This window comes from Xiphophorus couchianus, chromosome 12, assembly GCF_001444195.1.
Source record: "Xiphophorus couchianus chromosome 12, X_couchianus-1.0, whole genome shotgun sequence".
Lineage (NCBI taxonomy): Eukaryota > Metazoa > Chordata > Actinopteri > Cyprinodontiformes > Poeciliidae > Xiphophorus > Xiphophorus couchianus.
In genome coordinates, this window is record NC_040239.1 from 5,088,331 (window position 1) to 5,110,965 (window position 22,635).

Sequence of the window (22,635 nt, forward strand, 5' to 3'; positions counted from 1 at the left end):
CTTGTTTTTTTTTTTGTTTTGTTTTTTTGGGCAAAAATGTACTCTTCCTTTTTTTCTGATTACAATGGCTCTAATACGCCGTTCTTGTTTGTGGAACCATTGTCATCAAACTATTCAATCGGCCAAAAATGGGTATAAAACTTTGGGAAACTGATCAGCAGATGGCAGCAGAGAGCCTCCCAGAGGTTTTAGCACCAGGAAACCTTAAGTTAAGTCAGGTGTTGTCCACACTGAGGCTCAAGGGCCATTTGTGGTCCATGTACTGATCTTGTGCGGCCCCTGAATGATACAAATTTGTCCCACATTTGGAAGTTTTTTGAAGCGGCTCATTTTCCAGACACCAAAAAACATTAATTTATTGCCAAAAAACAGCTGGGTCGGGTTTTTTTTTTTTTAAAGCATTGTGATGTTTTTAGAAGCAGTTGAGACCCAAATGGAAGCAAAATGTGCAAAATGTGAATTTTGCAGAATAAGTCCCCTTTAAGGTATTCAATATTACTACAGCTACATCCCTAATGATAAATTTGTTTCTGCTTGCATAATGTTGATCATAGCTGTATCACAGATACCATTATTTACCATTAATTCTTCACTTCCGAGTATAAAAATGATTATAATATACAGAAAATGCTCTGCTGTTTTGATTTTGATGATGCTACACATGTATAAAAGTGATAAGGTAAACTTGTGCTGTTTTCGGCTTACGCTTTGTTTTCTCTGCATTGACAGGAATTTAAATATTGTTTAGTTTTGTCTTGTTTTTGTATTTTATTTTAAATTTTTCATTTTGTTTTGTTTTTGCTTGTTTTTCCCCAACATTGTTCTTTTTCTTTTTTGACTAATGTGTGAAAAGATAAAAAATGACTGAAATAAATAAATGAGTAAATAAATAAATAGATAAATTGTTTAATTTGTATTAGAGTTAAGTCTTTATTTTCCCTTTCATTTATGTTTTAAAGTCTTCATAGTAAAATACTTAATTTTCACATTTTGGTTGTAGGAATATCTGACATTCTTATCTCCACCCACTCCACCCAGTAAGCTTAAACCAGCTTACTGTTTAAGCGTAAGACAAAAATGTTGTTTATCGGGTTTATAGTAGAGTGAGAATGAAATTCTCTCTGGCTTCAACAACAACCAAACTACACACCTTTTTCCGTACAAAGAGCCTCTTGGCAAATTCTTTTTACTTCTTTTTTCTGTTCTCATTCAATAAAACGGTTAAAAAACATAGCAGCTTCAATTACAGGAAGAATAACACAGGAACAAAAGAGGCAGAAAATATTTATCTGTCACCAGAGCTTGTCTAACTGGTAAAACGTCTCTGAGTCGTCAGACAGAATGACAGGAATTATCCTCGCTGCTGAACAGAGCTGAAACGCCACCACAACATGGTGGATCGCTGTTGAAAAAGACGCTGGACCTGAGTGAGAGCGGCAAAGACACGTTGGTGAGTCCACACACTGCTACTTTGGGACAAAAGACAAGAAGAGACTATTTTTTCCCCCCGTTGTCTTTAAAAACAAGAAGATCATCTAAAAGATGATCTAATAGTGAAGTGGGTGAATTTTAAAATGAAGGAACTGACTGACTCTTTATCTGGAAGACAGAAAACTTCATCTGAGAGAAAAAGACAAGCTAAAATGGGGCTGTGCAGTAAACATCCAGAGGTTCCTCATTTATTCTGTGAAGACGAGCAGAGAGCTGTGTGTCCTGTCTGTGAGTTTTCTCTTCACCAGAGTCACAAAGTGGTTCCTATGGAACAAGCGGTCGGTGGGCTGAAGAGGCAGCTGAAATTTGACTTAAAGTCTCTGCAGGACAAGAAGGAGAATTACAAACAAATGGAGAAAACATACGATGAAATGACCGGACACATCACAAAGCAGGTGTCGTCTACAGAGAAACAGATCAGAGCAGAGTTCAACAAGCTCCACCAGTTCCTGAAAGAGGAAGAGGAGTCCAGACTGGCAGCTCTGTGGGAGGAAGAGGAGCAAAAGAAGAAGACGATAAAAAAGAAAATCAAGAAGATTGAGGATCAGATCTCCTCTCTGTCAGACAGCATCTCTGCTGGTAAAGAAGAGCTGCAGAAAGACAACGTGTCGTTCCTCAGGGGTTACGAAGCTGCACAGAGCAGGGTCAGAGGTCAGAGGTCACTGCTAGATCCACAGCTGGCCTCAGGAGCTCTGATCAATGTGGCCAAACACGTGGGCAACCTGTCCTTCAGAATCTGGGAGAAGATGAAGGACGAGGTGAAGTTCAGTCCCATCATTCTGGACCCAAACACTGCCAGCCGATGGCTCTCTCTGTCTGATGATCTGACCAGCGTGAGACGCTGCGAAACAAAGGAGAAACTTCCTGACAATCCAGAGAGAAACATTAACTACACCAATGTTTTCGGTTCTGAGGCCTTCGGCTCAGGGAACCACAGCTGGGAAGTGGAAGTTGGAGATCATCCTCGCTGGAATATCGGTTTGGTCAAAGAGTCTGTGGACAGGAAGGGAGAGACAGACGCTTTGCCCAAATATGGAATCTGGTGTTTAGTGCATGGTGACGGAAAATACACGGATGGTGAAGCTAATGTCGTCACAATGAAGCAGAGTCTCAGGAAAATTAAAGTCCAGCTGAACTATGACAGAGGGGAAGTGTCCTTCTATGACTCTGAAGACATGAGTCACATCCACACCCACAGAGACACTTTCACTGAGAGACTCTTGCCTTATTTCTGTGTTGGAAAAACAGGAGAAGTGGAATCTACAAGTATCAAAGTCTGTAAAACATAGATTAATTTTTAAGCATCACAGAAACAGAGTGTAATGTTTGAAAAGAAATGTTATTTTCTGAGAAGAAAACAACACACTTTGACATCAGTTGCAATGTCGAATATCATAACATACACGTTCAGACTTCGATGTCTCAATTTTACATAGAAAATGTGCAAAAAGAAAATCTAAAACCACATATAGTTTACACAGGGGATCCACTCATTTATGTTTATGTTGTATGTGAACATCCCAATATGGAGACATTTACATTCATAAGATGGCAGCTGACACCCTGCCAACGAAGTTTGTAAAATAATCAATAAAGGATTTATTTTGCAGCTTTTTATTTTTGATGCTTAGAGGACGTTGGACCTTTTTAGTTTGTGGCTTCAATATTGCAGAACAATTTGCTATTAAATATTAGACATGCCTTTTCTCTTGCTGTTTTTAGGTCTATTTAAAAAAAAACATTCTTATTTTCAGTGACTTTTTATACAATATGAGTTGGTGTTTCTGTTTTTATTTTTTTAAAAATCTTTGCTGAAATTTTATTCAGCAAAGATAGGTGTTTTTGGTGTGTTCATTTTTACATTTTATTATTATTTGTTTCTTGATTCCTTGATCTGTTTTATTATTGTACAGCATGTTGGTTAGTACATTGTTTTTAAATGTAATTTGTGAATAAAATTGATTTGGATCGGTCTATGAAGCAACTTGATTTTATAAGCTTATTCTTCAGATTTTACTATTATGGCAAATTTAGTCACTGGTGCAACAACTATTCAGACTTCAGGAGTTAAAATAGATTAAAAACTCTGACAGAATAGCAGTAAACATAGTATACCAGCATGATTGCAAGATTAAGAAATACAGTTAAAATAATTTATTACTAAGTTAGTGGAGAGGTTATGAGCAGTCAATATCTTACCTGAAATATGGGATTCAATGACACAATACATACAGATATTTTTTTTAAAAAGCTGTTGCGAATCAGTGACATTCCAAAAAACATAAATAAATAAAAAAGTTTCAAACAATTGGCAGTGGACACAACTCAGAAATGCCGAAGAAATTACAAATATTTCATTCATGTCCTGGATGTGGTCAACAAGGGCCAAAAGTAGTTTTTCCTCCACATCTGGACAAAGATATGTAGCCGTAAAGCTTCTCTCAAATGTCGACTGATGAAAGTAAAATTAAACTTTAAGTCATAATTCAGCTGGAAAAGATTTTTGTTGAAGTGGATAAAAAACTCCAAATACCAATCTAATGAGCTTTGATGTAAAACTTTCTGTTGTTTGCTTGAAAACTGAAGATGAAAAGATATTTCAACAAAACAAAGAAGAAAAGTTACACAATGTCTTAGAAAAGTCGACAGGAGTCACCTGCAGAGGGCTGTGGACATCAGATGTTTTCACAATCGGATTGATTTGGAAAACTTACTAAGTCAGCAAATTTTTCCAGGTGAAGAAGTGGGATGTTGATAGTTTTCATGCTCTTTAATTGGTGAGCACACTAATTAAAGACAGTTGTTCCAGCTGTCAATCAACCTTGTGAATGCTTTGCTAAATGTATTAATGACAGAGAAACAACTTTCCACTGCAGGTTTATTGGTATATTCACCAACAACAATGACCTTGCTAACTAGCCATAGCATTTATGAAAGGCTCTGCTAGCTGTAGCGTAGCAGATAGTAAACGGAGAGTGAGAGGGGGAGATGAGCAGCGCCACATGTAGAGTGATTGACAGCGCTAAGACCTTTCTCCTGGCTCTAATTAGTTGTTTTTAGTTAGCAATTTCTTCACTGATTATCTGTCTCATACCATATTGTCACGACATAGTGGCAGTTTCAACAAATATTCGATATAAATACTGCAGCTTTAAAGCCCAGGCTGAACGAATGTAAACTTCAGAAAGGTCAATGTCGTTATGTTTTACAGTTTCTCAAGTATATTATTCTTGCTTCTTGACTCAGCATTTAACCTGACGGCTCACAAAGATGAGAACATTCACAATGAAAGTAAAGCAAAACAGGTTTCTTTAAACGGCTCAAGGAAAAAAAATGTTGTCTGTCCTGTTTATGGTGAGCTGAAACAAACTCTTTAAATGTAAAATGTTTGCAAAATTTGGCACAAACTTTAATATTCTAAACCTCTAAATGTCCTTATGTAAAAATTAAGAGAAGAAATGTTAAAAATGTAAAAATGTAATTTATTTGTAATGTTTTGAGCTTTCACAGTACAAGGAAATTTAACGAACAAAAAAACCCCAATTACACAACACAACTTGTCTGACTGGTGACACGTCACTGTGAAGTAAAAGCAACGCAACCGTTTCTCTCCACAGACAGACCAGATCCACCATCACAGGAACATCATCGCTACACAACCTCAACATTTGCAGGATATTACACTGCAGACGAATCGGTGAGTCCTTTTCCCTGAAGACAACAGAAGATGGCTGAGTCGACTGTTTTTCAAAGTTATTTGAGCTGCCCCGTTTGTGCTGAAACGCTGAAGGATCCCGTATCTCTGAGCTGCAGCCACAACTTCTGCGCCAGCTGTCTGCAGAGATTCTGGCAAGAATCAAGGAGCAAAAACTGCCCCATTTGTAAAAGAAGATCCTCAAGAGAAAACCTCTCTGTGAACTACACTCTGAAGGAACTCGCCAACTCTTTTGCCGGAAGACGAGCACCTGAACCATCCCCGTGGCTCCAACCACCTGAACCATCCCCGTGGCTCCAAACACCTGAACCATCCCCATGGCTCCAACCAGAACAGAAGCTAATAGTGGTGTGTAGCATTCATCCAGATGATCCAAAATACTTCTGTAAAGATGAGCAGAGAGCTGTGTGTCACATGTGTGAGTTCACTCTCCACCAAAACCACAAAGTGGTTCCGATAGACCAGGCGATCAACGAGCTGAAGGTGCTGCTCAGATCTGAGTTAAAGACTCTGCAGGACAAGAGGAACTGGAACATGCAGGCGGAGAAAGCGTACAGCCAAATGGCAGAACACCTAAAAATCCAGGTGTTGACGACTGAGAGTCAGATCAGGGCAGAGTTCAGCAAGCTCCACCAGTTCCTGAAAGAGGAAGAGGAATCCAGACTGGCAGCTCTGAGGGAGGAAGAGGAGCTGAAGGGAACAACTATCAATAGATTTCTCAGCAGGATTCAGGAGCAGATCTCTTTGCTGACAGACAGTATTTACGCGATTGAAGAGGATCTCCGCAAAACTGTCTTGCCGTTCCTCAGCACCTATAAAGCCACTCAGAGCAAAGCCAGAAGTCAGAGGTCACTGCCAGATCCACAGCTGGTCTCAGGAGCTCTGATAGATGTGGCCAAACACCTGGGCAACCTGTCCTTCAGAGTCTGGGAGAAGATGAAGGGGAAGGCCCTCTTCAGTCCCATCATTCTGGATCCAAATACCGCTCACCCCAGCCTCTATCTGTCCGATGATCTGACCGGTGTCAAATGTGGAGAAACATGGCAGCAGCTTCCAGACAACCCAGAGAGAAACATCAAGTATGCCAACGTTTTCGGTTCTGAGGGCTACGGCTCAGGGAAGCACAGCTGGGATGTGGAGGTGGGAGATCATCCTGACTGGATTATTGGTTTGGTTAAAGAGTCCTTCGACCGAAAGAGAGAGACATTTGCTTCAGCTAAGTTTGGAGTTTTAGTTCTGGTGCATCGCGGTGGAAAATACTCCAACGGTGCAGGCAAGGCAGTGACAGTCAGGAGGAATCTGCAGAAGATCAGAATCCATCTGGACTACAATGGGGGAGAGGTGTCCTTCTACAACTGTGAGGACAAGAGTCTCCTCTGCAGTCACAGAGACACTTTCACTGAGAAACTCTTCCCATACTTCTGCATCGGAAAGGCCGGCGAGGTTAAAACATCTCATGTTAAAGTCTGTAAAATGTCTCCCTGAGTAATAAAATCAGAGTATGACAGGCACCAGAAAGCAGAAAATATCTGTGGATACTACATGCAAACAGACAATACTATAAAAAATTGTAAAAAATTAAGTAAAAACATAAAAATATCTACATGTTAAAAATAAAATGGGGAAATTGCTGGTAGACTTTTCCAAGCTTTTCCAATTATCCAAAATTCCTGAGCTTTTACTAATGACTATTATATAAAAAATAACTTTCACTTCTTAATATGAAACATTTATTTTTGTTTTATTTATGTATTAGTTTTTTGTGGTTGATGCTCTTCATTTTAATGTCATAATGAGATTTTCAAAGTGTTTGTGATTAAATTCTTTGCATTGCTTTGTTTAATATTTGTATAGATTATTTTTGCTGAAGAGGAATCAGGGATTCAACTGTTTTATTTTAATGTCAGACCTCCAAACTTGATACTTGGGTGTTGGGACACAATGGGACTAGATTATTGGGATTTGTATGTATCTTCTCTTGTATTTTATCTTATCAAAGGTTTAGAGTCTCCTTTATCTGTGTAGGATAATGTTCTGTAAATTTGTTCACTGATAATAATATTATAGCTCCAAAACTAAGAAAATAAATCTAATTTTAAAGTTTCTTGTGGATTTATTCAATTAAAGTTCAGCTAACAAGACATTTACCATAAAAGGCTGAAAAACTGAAACCAAAGCTAGTAATTTTTTGTCTCTAAAGATGAAAATTGAAGTAACTTTATACTCATATTTGCACCAATTCTACTGTTGAATTTGTAATTTCTAACTGAAAATGTACATAAAGAAAATAACTGCATTCCATTGATATGTGCACCTGGACGTTATAGAAACATTAAACATTACAGCAACTAAATGGAAGTGATTTGTCTCTACTGTTTGGTCTTATTTTAGGCTTTTTATTATTCTATTTTGACAAAATCTTAAATGATCCAGTTACTAAGTATTTGGGCCACATTTACGCCCCCTACTGGGGGATTGTAGACGCTGCTCTTTGAATCATGGTGAATTGAGTAGCTGAGGTTTTTAACTCAATCAAAGCACAAAATAAGCGGACAAATCTGTTTTGTTATTTAGTTACTTTTGCTATAATATTATTGTTGACAAGTCAAACAATCGGGTGATGTTTAAATCTTAAAAAATCTTATCATCCTGTTAAAAATCTTAAATACAAAGCAGATAACAATGTCATATAAAGTTTGAAATATGAGCAGATTAGGTTAAATGGTGAGATTATTGTGAACAAGAAAGAACAGCAGAATATATATTTTTTTGATTGTGAAATATCAACAGGACAGGTAGATGATGTATTCACCTAAAGTACTCCATATTATTAGGAAAACATCTCAAAAACACATAGACATAAATCAAATCAAATTTTATTTGTGCAGCACATTTCAGCAACAAAGCATTCCAAAGTGCTTTACATCATAACAAACACAAAACACAAAGTATATAATAATCAAAACATTACATTAAATCAAATGCCATCATTAAATTCGTAATTGATTACGTTTCAAATACAACTCTAAACAGGTGGGGTTTTAGTGGAGATTAAAAGGAAGTCAGTGTTTCAGCTGTCTTACAGGTTTCTGGAAGTTTGTTCCAGATTTGTGGTGAATAGAAGCTGCATGCTGCTTCTCCTCGTGTGGTTCTGGGGATGCACAGCAGACCAGAACCAAAAGACCTGAGAGGTCTGAAAGGTTGATACAACAACAGCAGATCTTTAATGTATTGTGATGCTAAGCCGTTCAGTGATTTATAAACTAACAACAGTATTTTAAAGTCTATTGTTTGAGCTACAGGGAGCCAGTGTAGGGACTTTAAAACTGGTGTTATGTGCTCTATCTTTCTGGTTTTAGTGAGAACATGAGCAGCAGTGTTCTGGATCAGCTGCAGCTGTTTGATCGATAAATGTAAACATCAGTCTTCAAACAACTTTAAAATAATTTATTTCAGAATAGTTCCGACTTTATGGTGAGTAAATTTGGCTTACATGTTTATATATCAAAAGCAAAAATGAAATATTTGAAAGAAATTTGAATTAAAAACCCTTATGTTCCACTTTCCACCAGATGGTGGCGATAATGCACCTGAAAACAAAACAAAGAAGAAGAAGAAGTCGTCAACCGGAAATGACATACTTGAAGCTGGTGCGAAAAAAAGACAACAACTACACGAGTTATTCGCAGGTATGGTTAGTGTTCAAATTAATTGTTATAAAAATAACCAAACTTAATTTTAGCAGCATTTTTTGCAGCTTTTTCCACTTGGAATGTTTGTCAGGTCAGAAATGTTTAAACCTAATCGTGCAGGTAGCATCTCATTAAAGCAGCTAGCTAACAGTCACCGCATGAGTGTGTTTAGATTTACTTTGAATATTTAGGTGTTTCTTTCTTGCAAATAGCGAGTGATTATATCAGTTTTCCAAAAACAGAAAAGAAATTTTGCACAAAAAGTCTCGACGGAACCTGAAATTCAGAGAGAAATTTTATTATCGAAAACAAAATGTAAACATTTAGCAAGGGAGATAATGTATCTCTCATTTAGTAATGGTCTTTACTCGGTTAACATTGCAGGGCTAAATTTAAATGTCATTGGGCGATAATCAATTTTATTAATGACATTGCAACACCATTAGTAATTACAATCATTAGATATTGATTACGGTTATCCCTAACAATTTAATCACCATACTTGTGGTCAAATTACTTGCATGCAGGATGGCAGCTGAAATGTGTCGCAAATATTTCATCCAATCAATGTTGCATTTGCAAACATTGCGCTAATTTTTGGGAAATTTTGCTTTTTAGTGTTGTTTAATGCATATTCAGTATGCGGGATTGCTGCATAATCAACGACATATTGCAAGTGATTGTTGCTATGTGCTTGTCCAGGAGGAGTGAACAGAAGTCATTGACCCGATGCAATCTGCTGGGTTTATTTAGAAACTTTTTAAACTAGTTTAAATAATAATTCAGAATTGTTGTGTGCCATTAACTTGGAATCTGTGTGTTTTATTGTATTGAATTGACTTTTGTTTTTGGAAGATGCCTTTATATTGGCACAATATAAATAAACTGAATTAAATTGAATTTTTTACAATTTACTTGGAAACAAAAATACATTTAGCCTGAATCATTGTGGTTAAACAATATATTTAGGAACTGATATTAAGATAAAAATGTTTGGTAGTTTTTATAAAATATATAATCAAATCAAATGAGTTTTTGAATATAAATAGCTGGAAACAATAACTAATAATTTATATTTTAAAAAATCTTTAATTTAATTAGAAGCAAAACTATAAATGTGGAAAAATGCAAAGCCAGAAGGAAGATCCCAATGTAGTAACGGGAACATAAACAACAGCTGCAGATTCTTTGATAGCAGCATAGATAATCTCTTGGCAGAGCCACAGCTCTTGTTCTTTAGCTTAAAGTGATAATTAGAAGTTACCACACGTTTGAACTTTTCCTAACATCAAATATGCAACCTCACGACGTGTGATTCAGTATTAGGATGTTGCCATGTCAGGAAAATGATCAGAGACGGTGACTTGAGTCTGAAATGAACTCAAGTCACACTCAACTTGGATTTTGCCCTACAGTTACTCAAAAAGCTGGTTTGTGATCTACAAACTGCAGCTGGAAAAGCATGTGGAGAATTTAAACTTATAATTGCTTTTCTTTTTTGTTCTTGTACATCTCATCGCTATAAAATAGGAGACTCCAAGCAACTAACGGGATGGTCATGAAATACGATGGACAACTCTGCTGCAAACAAGAACCACATACATTGTCCAACATGGTTGGACCAGAATGGCTGGTCCACTACTTCAGCTCAAGGACTTCCCATGAACCTTCACACTAACTCTCAGGCTCTCAGTCTGGGTTCCACCTCCGCCCAGAGATCGTTGTTTGGCCACCTGGAGACATCCAATCAGAGCTGTCTGAACAATCTGAGCAGCTTGGCCTCCAGAAACAACAACCTGTTAAAGGCTGCCAACATGAACAGCATTTTTTCTTCCAACTCAATTTTTCCTAACCCCGCCATCACTACTGCATCTCATGGGATGACCTTTGAGTCGCAAACTCTTTACACACCTGCAGGGTTGGAGACAACAAACCAAGCGAAAATAATCCCTCCACCGGCTCTTTCCCAGCAAAACCAGAGTCCGCTGCCTTGTGGGGTCCAGAATTTACCTCTTCAGACAGCCAACTACAAAATGTTTCAATCTCAGTTGCCTGGTCCTGGGTTATCACACAGTTTTCAAAATCAATCCTTTGGTTTTTCATCATGTGGGCTGAATGTTAACATGCCTCAAGCAACATTTGGAGGACAAGATAATGGTAATAGATACACAAACATCTGTAATTCAGCCGCTTCCACAGAGCAGCATCAGTGGGTACCTTCAAGTGAAGCTGGTCATGTCGACAAACCGCCGTTGCTGGAGAATGGTTGTCTGCCTTCGGTAAGGATATGATCATTATACTGTTTATCTCTCCAGAAGATGACAGGTTATTTTTTGTTAAAAGAAGAAAACTTGATTTTAAAGCATTGAGCACCACTGAGTTTTTTTTTTACATGTATACTTTTATTTATTTTTTTGCTTTCAGACCGAAGGCAACAAAAGACGTTCCTCAATTTTAAATCAGCGTGCACAGCTGCTCAAACAGCTGGAAAACCTTGATAAACTTGTAAGTATGCAAAGGTTAAAAGACAGTTATTGTTATTTTTTCTGGCCAGGTTTCAACACATTCAAGTAAAGATGATTGGTAGTTTAAACTTTGTATTGTTTTTCTTATGAAGCTGGAGTCAATGCCTTCAGATGACGAAGAGGAGCGTTCAAACAACGATGTTCAGGTAAGTTATGCTTTGTAACTACCATTTAAGAACAAGTAGCTCTACATTTATTGTAAACTGTTTGCTGCTGGTTTCTTTAAATGTTATAGATCAACTGTGAAGTCCAGTTCTTAATCACAGAAATGTTTTATCTGGTTTTCTTTGTTTTTAGTCTCCACCTGCAGCAAATTGTTCCTCACCATCACGCTGTGATAAACAAAGTTTCTCTGACACGGTGCCAGCATCTCCAGTGTCACCAGCTGGATCTGAGGTTGGTACCGTTTTACTTTCAGGCTTTGTTCATGACCTGTACAAAGGCAGTTTCATAAAGATTATTAGAAAAACCTTGTCTCTGGGGACATGTCTAGTTAAGTGACCAAATCTGCTTGTGGAACTAGTATTTTTAATCAATATTAAGTAATTAATAACTGAAAACAAACTCCTGTATCTTGCTGAAAAGTTACTTGTAAGTTTGTTTTGTCTTATTTCAAGTATGCAGAGATATTTACTTTAGAAATACTTGGTAAGATTTTGTACTTTTGCAGTTTAAATTGAGATGGAATATTCTGTGTTATTATCTATTTTAGCAATTAATTTTGCTCCATATTTCTTTCCTGTTTCAGGAAATGGATCAAAGTTGCAGCGCGTCGGTAGGGGATTCTGACCCTGGGTCTGATTATGTGCCTCAAAGTGAAGTCAGTTTTTCAAATTCCCAGTCTGAGGACGATGCCAATTCTGAGGATTGTCTGAGTCCCAGACGTCAGGAGGACGACCCAGTAAAAAGGGAGGAAAATTCAGAAGATTCTTTGTCTGAGGAAGAAAATACCACTTCTTCAACAAAGACATCTGAAGATAATGAGAAGAAGTATGGAAAAGTGGAGATAGAAACTTCCAAAGCAAAGAACGGACACTCTACCATCAAGAGAAATTACTGTCTGTTTTGTGGAAGACCGGTGACCAAAATGTCGAAGCATCTTACGAACGTCCACAGCGACAGGATCGAGGTTGCCGTTGTATTTCAGTATCCTGCAAACTCAGTGGAAAGGAGAAAGATATGGCAAAAACTAACAAACGACGGAAACTTCAAACACAACAAAGATGTTTTAAAGACAGGGGAGGGAAAACTTGTCGTACGAGGTAGACTTACAACTTCTCTCAAAGCGACAGACTTTGTTCACTGCATTTATTGTCATGGTCTCTATGCAAAAAGACGCATCCACCTCCATATGAAAAGGTGCAGGGAAAATGTTAAGACAGAAGACTACTCACAGGAGATACCAAAGCGAGTCGTATCACACTGTGCGCTTTTGACTAAAAATTGTGAAGGTATAAGTGAGGAGTTTAAGAACCTCATTGGTGTGATGGTGTATGACAATGTGTCTGAAACTGTCATGGAAAACCGGATTATTTTGCAGTATGGAGAGCAAATGTTTAAGAAATATATAAGTCATCCAAAACAGCATGAATACGCAAGACAAAACCTTCGACATGTTGCAAGACTTCTGCTCGAGGCTCAAAATTCGACCCCTATGAAGAGTTTTGAGGATTTCTTTAAGCCCTCTAACTTTAAACATGTGGTGTCTGCTGTGAAGGTGATGGGGCAATATGACCCTGAAAAAAAACGGTACAACATACCGTCGCTTGCCCTCAAACTTGGTTACCATCTTCAGAAAATCTGCAACATCGTACAGCACAATGCCAAGAGCCTTGGTGACACCAAAGTGGTAGAGTCATGCAAAATATTCCTCTGCATGTACGACAAAAAATGGACTAAGTATGTGTCTTCATTGGCGTTATCAAATATTAAAGACATGCAGAAGAAAAGGGCAAACAAAGTGCCGTCTGCTCAAGATGTGAAACGTCTTTATTACCACCTGGAAACGGCTCATCACGCTGCAGAGAAGAAGCTTCGCGAGAACCTTTGTTCAGAAAACTTTGCGGCTCTGGCCAGGACGGTTCTGGCTCGGACGATTCTTTTCAACAGGAGACTTCCCGGAGAGGTGGCGTCGATTTCACTGGCGGCTTTCGAGTCACGGATGCGATCAGACGTCTGTGACGACATGGACGTGTCCGTCTCAAAGCTGGAAAGAAAACTGTGTGGTTTGTTCAGTAGAGTTACCATCAGAGGGAACTGTGGGAGAGTCGTCCCCATCATCCTCAAGCCTTCTTTTGAGTCATCTATAGAGTTTTTGGTCAGCGTTCGGGAAAAATGTGGGATTCTGAGCAACAACCCGTACGTGTTTCCCCGGCAGCACTCACTGACTTCTCAGAAAGGGTCGTCTTGCATTCAGTTTCATGTCAAAGAATGTGGAGCAGAAAACCCCTCTGTCCTGGTGGTGATGAAAATCCGCAGGCATTTTGCACCGTTGCTTCAGCTCCTTAATCTGGACGATGAGGAGGTCAAGCAAGTTTTGGGCCCCAATAGTGATGTCCAAGTTCTGCGGCAAATCAACGACATAATGTGTGATGACTCTGTCATGGAGTCTGAAGGTAATGTTTCACTTTTTGAGCTAATTTAATTCATTAAGTTAGCAGGTGAAGCCAATGTTAGAATTAGAGCTGCAGCTAATGATTATTTTACTCATCAATTATTCTGATGATTAATTGGATTAAAAAACACTTGGCTCATTTTTGTACAGAATGCAAAATGCATTAAAATATGCAAATAAACATAAATAAAATGCAATAACAGTATTCCTTCAGTAAACACTTAAACTTGATTTGTAGCCAAAGCTGCATCTGCTCTTAAAAAATATTTCTAAAATCAACATTTGATCTTTTCTACTTGAAAGATTTCTACTATAATATCAACGTAGCATACGGCTGATCTGTTGATTATATTTTGGTTTAACCAATTAATAACTGTACAGCAAAAGGTTTTTAAAAAGAAATTAAATTTTTACAAAAAGTGTCTAAAACTATGCCACTTTGATTTTTGTATTTAAACCATTTAAAGTTTTTTTTCCTCTTGGGTCAAAAATGTATATAATCTGTGTACAGGTTTAGCTTAATTTTTGCTGTTTTTTTGGCAAATAGTCTTTTTTTGAGTGTCTATGCGCTATGTAATGATTAATAAGTTAGTTGACAGTGATTTCAGTAATCGATTAATTCTGATTAATTGTTTCAGCTCTAGTCAGAATAAGAAGATATAACATAATGTCTGCATATGTGAAGGTTTTCAATAGTGAATCCTCATACAAGAACAGTGTTTAAGAGTAATAAAGTCCAATCCATTGCAGCTGCAGCTCAGCAGATTTCTGATTATGAAGTCCTGGCTTAACTACAACAGATTTAAAAACTATAACCACTTTGTAATGTAAAAGAAAAAATATTTTTTGTTTAGTCAATTCCGAGCCTTTTTTTAAAAAAAAAAAAGATATGTGCTGGTTTTAATTTTGTAAATTTAAAAATAATTGACAAACGTGCCAAACAGAAATTAGATTAAATTCCTTTCAAATATATCTATGTACTTCCAGTTAGCTTACTTAGGGTGTATTAAACAGGAATATGTGCAAATTTGCTTAGACTAGGAACTACTAAATCCTTAGATCTTCACTTTGGTTTGGATTTTGATGCTCAGTTGGTTCAACTGTAAAGAGACTATGAAATTTAACTTATTTAAAAAATGGCATTTGGTTAAATAGAATAAAAACATTATACAATTTTATTAATTACTCTTATTTAAAAACCTCACTAAATAACTTAATTATGAATAAGTAATTCATTTAGAGGTGTGCTTATATATAAAATAATTATGAAGTCATTCAAAAAGCTGGTAATACATTTTGGGGAATTAAAAAGCCTTCAAAGAATTGTCTTGTTGTTTTTCTGTCACTGTTTCCAGGACCACTGCAGTTTTACCAGCAGCGCAGAGGAGCGACTGGCTGCAGTATGCCTGATGCATTGAAAAACTCGAAGACTGAAGGTATTTATTTGTAGTAATTACAATGGTTTCCTAGAATGTTATTTGGCTTTATGAAAAATATTCAAAAATTAAAAACACTTGCAGTAAGAAATAAACAGAAGTCAAAGCAGAACTTGACTTCTGTCAAGTTCTGAACTTGACAAAATAAAAACTAGTTTAAAAAAAATGCAATTAAATCTACTTTTGGTAAGAACCTCCTCTCATATTTTTTGAACTTAGAATCAGTAATACATTTTTGCATTTCTAATACAGTTGTGCCAGTGAAGTTATTCTCAAAATAACTAACGAATGTAACAGCCAGGAACATTTCAGCCAGGTTTTAAATGTAGATTATGTGTCTGCTGCACAATTGGAAATCCCTGATGGGGCTCCAGTAATATCTATTTTCATATGAATTTAAGGACTCGCATCTTAATATATTTTTCCTTTTCACAGGATTGCACAACCAGGCCAAACTTGCATGGAACAAAGCAGAAGTTCAGGCTGTAGAAAAGCACTTGATGAGTTTCATCAAGAAGCACAAAATACCTCAAAAATCCGACTGCGTTCAGTGCCTCGAGGCCGAGCCGCGTGCGCTGATGAATCGTTCATGGAAAGGTGTGAAGGACTACGTGAGAAACCGGATCACAACTCTGCAAAGACAAACCGGATCTTCCAAAGAACCATCAAAGAGCAGAACCGCTAAAAAGAAGCATAAGCCTCGGCAGAGTTCTGGTAACATCTGTATTATGTTGATAATAGCTATCTTCTGTTGAGCAACATGTGGTGATTAAAGCCAAATATGGTACACTTTCAGTGACATCACAGGCTCCAAATGGAGAACAGGAAGCCAGAGAAAAGCCCAGTGCAGGTCCCAGTTCAGCATCTAGTCACTCAAAGTCCCAGAAAGGAAAAGGTAACTATGGTAACGTTCACACTGCAGGTCTTGATGCTCAATTCAGTTCTTTTGCTGAAAATCAGATTTTTGTTGTTACTTTTGCTTTTTTCTGCATAGTCGTTCATACTACTACAACGACAGAGTATTAGGGCCACATTAAAAAAGATTTTTAAAAAGTACGAGGTTAAAGTCACAAGAATAAAGTTGTATTACGCTCTCTAGTTGAACAGATTTCTGTCATAAGTTTATAAGTGTAATTCTCAGCCATTGTTTACGCCCGGATTTACTGTGTCTTCTTCTTCTGCATGTCCATCCATCCATCCATCTTCTTCCGCTTATCCGAGGTCGGGTCGCGGGGGTAGCAGCTTCAGAAGGGAGGCCCAGACTTCCCTCTCCCCGGCCACTTCTTCCAGCTCTTCCGGGGGAATCCCGAGGCGTTCCCAGGCCAGCCGAGAGACATAGTCTCTCCAGCGTGTCCTGGGTCTTCCCCGGGGCCTCCTCCCGGTGGGACGTGCCCGGAACACCTCACCAGGGAGGCGTCCAGGAGCCATCCTGACCAGATGCCCGAGCCTCAACTGGCTCCTCTCGATGTGAAGGAGCAGCGGCTCTACTCTGAGTCCCTCCCGGATGACTGAGCTTCTCACCCTATCTCTAAGGGAGAGCCCAGCCACCCTACGGAGAAAACCCATTTCGGCCGCTTGTATCCGCGATCTCGTTCTTTCGGTCATGACCCAAAGCTCATGACCATAGATGAGGGTGGGAACGTAGATCGACCGGTAAATCGAGAGCTTCGCTTTTTGGCTCAGCTCTCTCTTCACCACGACGGACCGGTACAGCGCCCGCTTGACAGCAGACGTTGCGCCAATCCGCCTGTCGATCTCCCGCTCCCTTCTTCCCCCATTCGTGAACAAGATCCCGAGATACTTAAACTCCTCCACTTGGGGCAGGACACCCCCCCTGACCCGGAGAAGGCACTCTACCCTTTTTCGGCTCAAGACCATGGCCTCGGATTTGGAGGCACTGATCCCCATCCCGGCCGCTTCACACTCGGCTGCGAACCGCTCCAGCGAGAGCTGCAGATCACGATCTGATGAAGCCAAAAGGACCACATCGTCTGCGAAAAGCAGAGATGAGATCCTAAGGCCACCAAATCGGATCCCCTCAACACCTTGGCTGCGCCTAGAAATTCTGTCCATAAAAGTGATGAACAGAATCGGTGACAAAGGGCAGCCCTGGCGGAGTCCAACTCTCACCGGAAACGAGTCCGACTTACTGCCGGCAATGCGGACCAGACTCTGACACCGGTCATACAGGGACCTGACAGCCCGTATCAAAGGGCCCGGTACCCCATACTCCCGGAGAACCCCCCACAGGGCTCCCCGAGGGACACGGTCGAACGCCTTCTCCAAGTCCACAAAACACATGTAGACTGGTTGGGCGAACTCCCATGCACCCTCCAGGACCCTGCCGAGGTTGTAGAGCTGGTCCAGTGTTCCACGACCAGGACGAAAACCACACTGCTCTTCCTGAATCCGAGGTTCGACTATCCGACGGACCCTCCTCTCCAGGACCCCTGAATAGACCTTACCAGAGAGGCTTAAGAGTGTGACCCCTCTATAATTGGAGCACACCCTCCGGTCCCCCTTTTTGAACAGGGGGACCACCACCCCAGTCTGCCAATCCAGGGGAACTGCCCCCGATGTCCATGCGATATTGCAGAGTCGCGTCAACCAACACAACCCTACAACATCCAGAGCCTTAAGGAACTCCGGGCGGATCTCATCCACCCCCGGGGCCTTGCCACCGAGGAGCTTTTTAACCACCTCGGCGACCTCGCCCCCAGAGATTGGAGAGCCCAACCCAGAGTCCCCAGGCTCCGCTTCCTCAGTGGAAGGCATGTTGGTGGGATTGAGGAGGTCTTCGAAGTACTCTGCCCACCGACCCACAACATCCCGAGTAGAGGTCAGCAGCACACCATCCCCACTATAAACAGCGTTTGTGCTGCACCGCTTCCCCCCCCTGAGACGCCGGATGGTGGACCAGAATCGCCTCGAAGCCGTGCGGAAGTCTTTCTCCATGGCCTCTCCAAACTCCTCCCACGCCCGAGTTTTTGCCTCAGCAACCGCCCGAGCCGCATGCCGCTTCGCCCGCCGGTACCCATCAGCTGCTTCCGGAGTCCCACAGGCCAAAAAGGCCCGATAGGACTCCTTCTTCAGCCTGACGGCATCCCTCACCGAAGGTGTCCACCAACGGGTTCGAGGGTTGCCGCCGCGACAGGCACCGACAACCTTGCGGCCACAGCTCCGATCGGCCGCCTCAACAATGGAGGCACGGAACACGGTCCATTCAGACTCCATGTCCCCCACCTCCCCCGGGACGTGTTCGAAGTTTTGCCGGAGATGGGAGTTAAAGCTCCGTCTCACAGGGGATTCCGCCAGACATTCCCAGCAGACCCTCACAACACGTTTGGGCCTGCCAGGTCTGACCGGCTTTCGCCCCCACCACCGGAGCCAACTCACCACCAGGTAGTGGTCAGTGGACAGCTCCGCACCTCTCTTCACCCGAGTGTCCAAGACATACGGCCGCAGATCCGATGAAACGACGACAAAGTCGATCATCGAACTGCGGCCTAGGGTGTCCTGGTGCCAAGTGCACATATGGACACCCTTATGCTTGAACATGGTGTTCGTTATGGACAATCCATGGCGAGCACAAAAGTCCAGCAACAGAACACCGCTCGAGTTCAGGTCGGGCGGGCCTTTCCTCTCAACCACGCCCCTCCAGGTCTCACTGTCGTTGCCCACGTGAGCGTTGAAGTCCCCCAGCAGAACAAGGGAGTCCCCAGGAGGAGCACTCTCCAGTACCCCCTCTAAGGACTCCAAAAAGGGTGGGTAATCTGAACTGTCGTTCGGCCCGTAAGCACAAACGACAGTCAGAACCCGTCCCCCCACCCGTAGGCGGAGGGATGCTACCCTCTTGTTCACCGGTGTGAACCCCAACGTACAGGCGCCGAGATGGGGAGCAACAAGTATGCCCACTCCTGCCCGACGTCTCTCTCCCTGGGCAACTCCAGAGTGGAAGTATGTCCAGCCCCTCTCAAGGAGACTGGTTCCAGAACCAGAGCCATGCGTCGAGGTGAGACCGACTATTTCTAGCCGGAACATCTCGACCTCACGCACTAGCTCCGGCTCCTTCCCCACCAGAGAGTGGTGGGGAAGGAGCCATGGTGGAAGGGTTTGAGTGCCCCAATGATCCTAGGAGCTATGCTGTCTGGGGCTTCATGCCCCTGGTACGGTCACCCAAGGCAGACAGGTCCTAGGTGAGGGACCAGACAAAGTGCAGCCCGAAGACCCCAATGATGAGTAAAAACATTGGACTTGGTGTTCCCTCGCCCGGACGCGGGTCACCGGGGCCCCACTCTGGAGCCAGGCCTGGAGGGGGGGCACGATGGCGAGCGTCTGGTGGCCGGGCTTTTACCCATGGAGCCCGGCCGGGCTCAGCCCGAAGAGGAAACATGGGCCCCCCCTCCCATGGGCCCACCACCCGTGGGAGGGGCCAAAGGGGTCGGGTGCACTGTGTGATGGGTGGCGGCCAAGGGAGGGGACCCTGGCGGTCCGATCCTCGGTTGCAGAAACTGGCTCTTGGGACGTGGAATGTCACCTCTTCTTCTTCTGCATGTCTCATATAAATTACGTAAAAGTTGGATAAAACGCAACATAACTGTTCAGACGTTTTGAAGTCTATCTGATTTTGTACCTCATATGGAAGAAGCACAAATTGGATTTTTTTGGGTGGATGAAAACATCAGAAGTTCACACTTCTGAGAAACAGTTTGACATGTCGGTTGCATACGGGCAGAAAAAGCGGATTGTTCACATAGCACATGATGATCATTGGAAGTCTCAGTAGTCTTTTAGTTTTTTATTTTAATTCCCATTTTATTTAACATATAAGTTAATTAAACACTAGAAGATAAAAAAAAAAAAATCAAGTAAATTATTTGAGTTTTCTGTTTTTTCTCACCAGGCTCAAACTTGCTCCACAAACCAAAACCTAAATGGGACAAAGCTGAGGTTTGTGCCGTAGAAAAACATCTGATGCGTTTTATTGAAGAGCACAAGCTTCCCCAGAAGGACAACTGTACCCGGTGCCTGGAAGCCGAGCCATGCGCGCTGAAGAACCGCTCCTGGAGAGGTATAAAAGATTACGTCAGGAACAGGATCACAGCTCTGCAGAGACAGAGCGGATCTTCCAAAGCGCCTTCAAAAACCAAGAGCCAGCCCAGGAAGGGGACATCACAGAGCTCTGGGAACATCTTAACGGGTAATTTCCAACTTTCAAAAAAAGCAAATGTAGCACTCTTAAACGAACTGCTCATTCTTGTAAATACTAAGAACTTTATTTCATTTTTATTTTTTTACCAGGGAGATTACAACCTCCTAGTGGAGAAGAACTTGCACCAGAGCATCGGAATGCATTCTCCAGTTGCAGCTTTGGTTCATCAAATCTCTTTCTACCACAAACTTATGCAGCAACAACAAGCTGCAGCATGAATGCTCCTGCTAAGACTGGCAGAACAAAAGAAAAAGGTATTTATACAAAAGCCAATGAATTATATCCCATCTTATCCAGATAGTCCGTCTGTAGCACCATGGCAAAGAGGATAACCTCCGTTTTTAGCGTTTTGATGTTTGCTGTGAACTACAGCAAATCATGTGATTGATGTTAACAAAAATGTGTACATAGTAAAACTTTTAAGCGCATCATAAGTGCTGGACTTCATTTCCTGACTTTTAGCTTTATGTTAAAAGCGGTTTTCAAATAGAAAAACAAAGAATTGCAAGTGTTTCTCTCAACTCATCTCACCATTTTTTGATTAATCAATGTCATTTCTCTCCTTTTATTTAAATGTGAGTAATCATATTAATCATACAAGCTAGAAAAAAGTCCAACATTTTCCTCAGATCACAAACAAGGTTTTAAAACACAATTAACTTTAAGATGGTTAAAGCTCTAATTTAAAAGACTGATTCTGTTCTTAATAACAGCACAGTTATTTTATTTAGAGCTTATTTCTTTTCGTTTTGTTTTATTCAGTCTCTCCAGGTCTGCAAAAGAAATCCAAACATATGTGGAACGAAGCAGAGGTCCAAGCCGTAGAAAAACACCTGATGAACTTCATCACAAAGCAAAAGCTTCCTCAGAAAGACGACTGCGTTCGGTGCCTCGACGCCGAGCCTCACGCTCTGAGGAACCGCTCTTGGAAAGGCGTGAAGGACTACGTTAGGAACAGAATCACTACTCTGCAGCGACAGAGCGGCTCTTTAGGGACTGCTTCAAAAACCGAAAGATCCAGGCAGGACCAGCCTCTGCAGAGTTCTAGACGGTACCACCAGTTGTAGGTGTTCTTTGGTGTTCAAAAAGATGTTTTGTAAAAAAATTTGTTCCATTCCCATCAACTTACATAAGTACTTTTGTTGATGTTTGTATCTTGATTATCTAATTCCCATCAGTTTGTTTATTAACTTACTCTGTTAGATTGAGAAAAAAAAATCTGTTTCTGTTAAGGGTTTCATTAGTCTCAGTTATGTTGGTGTAAATGTTGCAAGACTAGAGTTTGAGACCCCCTAGATTAACTTTTAGATTGCTGTATTTTTTAAAATCATTCTATGAACATAATTTTTTTATGTCCTTAAAAAGGAGATAAATTATGCACTTTTGTTCTGTTTGCATAATTTCAGTTTCAAAGATGAAAGTTTTATGCGTTTCATACACAGGTTGTAGTGCAACAGTGGCTTGTTTTTTGTTTGAATTCTACTTACAAACCCCAGATTTAATAATAATGCAAACGTTTCTAGACTAAAAAAATCGCATTTACTCCACAATTGAACTGAATTGTCTTGTTTTCAACCCAGGTCCAAGTTTTGAAGAGGAAATTAACTTTTGTGCAACTGCATTTTTTATCATAAACAAACAAATTGGTTTTTGCCATTGTATATTTGGTGTTTTTTTTATTATCATAGACTAATGCATGTATCAAAAACTTTTCCACCCTTCTTCCATCATGCTCAGCCCACAAAAGTTTATTTTTATGTGGGGTTTATTTTTATGGTCTTAAACAGCCATGTAAGAAATTTTGGTTTGTAATTGATGAACCATTTCTGTGTTGATTTAGTTGTATAATTAGGAAAAATGCCACATTAAAAGGCCCAGTTGTGAACTGTTATCAGTTACTTTTAGATAAAAATCTATCCATTTATAAGTTTGTTGGATTTATAGGTTCCA

The 22,635-nt window shown here is 40.6% G+C and overlaps 3 protein-coding genes across 3 annotated transcripts; all 3 read left to right on the forward strand.

Moving 5' to 3' along the window:
- The first annotated feature begins 1,147 nt into the window (after positions 1-1,147).
- LOC114154891 (nuclear factor 7, ovary-like) lies at positions 1,148-7,559 on the forward strand. Its single transcript, XM_028034369.1, has 2 exons — positions 1,148-1,450; positions 5,109-7,559. The coding sequence occupies exon 2, from the start codon at positions 5,219-5,221 to the stop codon at positions 6,689-6,691; it is 1,473 nt and encodes a 490-aa protein (XP_027890170.1). The 5' UTR covers positions 1,148-1,450; positions 5,109-5,218; the 3' UTR covers positions 6,692-7,559.
- On the forward strand, positions 1,444-3,288 carry LOC114154893 (nuclear factor 7, brain-like). Its single transcript, XM_028034371.1, has one exon. The coding sequence runs from the start codon at positions 1,575-1,577 to the stop codon at positions 2,778-2,780; it is 1,206 nt and encodes a 401-aa protein (XP_027890172.1). The 5' UTR covers positions 1,444-1,574; the 3' UTR covers positions 2,781-3,288.
- A 1,215-nt stretch (positions 7,560-8,774) lies between the features above and the next one.
- On the forward strand, positions 8,775-22,570 carry LOC114154727 (uncharacterized). Its single transcript, XM_028034071.1, has 12 exons — positions 8,775-8,895; positions 10,429-11,177; positions 11,323-11,403; positions 11,516-11,569; positions 11,721-11,819; positions 12,172-14,038; positions 15,393-15,473; positions 15,909-16,187; positions 16,270-16,368; positions 20,377-20,673; positions 20,775-20,939; positions 21,448-22,570. The coding sequence occupies exons 2-12, from the start codon at positions 10,467-10,469 to the stop codon at positions 21,750-21,752; spliced, it is 4,038 nt and encodes a 1,345-aa protein (XP_027889872.1). The 5' UTR covers positions 8,775-8,895; positions 10,429-10,466; the 3' UTR covers positions 21,753-22,570.
- The last annotated feature ends 65 nt before the right edge of the window (positions 22,571-22,635 follow it).

Coding starts and splice junctions, on each gene's coding strand:
- LOC114154893 (XM_028034371.1), top strand. CDS start 1,575: ATGAAGGAACTGACTGACTCTTTATCTGGAAGACAGAAAACTTCATCT.
- LOC114154891 (XM_028034369.1), top strand. CDS start 5,219: ATGGCTGAGTCGACTGTTTTTCAAAGTTATTTGAGCTGCCCCGTTTGT.
- LOC114154727 (XM_028034071.1), top strand. CDS start 10,467: ATGGACAACTCTGCTGCAAACAAGAACCACATACATTGTCCAACATGG. Junction 11,404..11,515: donor TGGAAAACCTTGATAAACTT/GTAAGTATGCAA, acceptor TTTCTTATGAAG/CTGGAGTCAATGCCTTCAGA. Junction 14,039..15,392: donor CTCTGTCATGGAGTCTGAAG/GTAATGTTTCAC, acceptor CACTGTTTCCAG/GACCACTGCAGTTTTACCAG.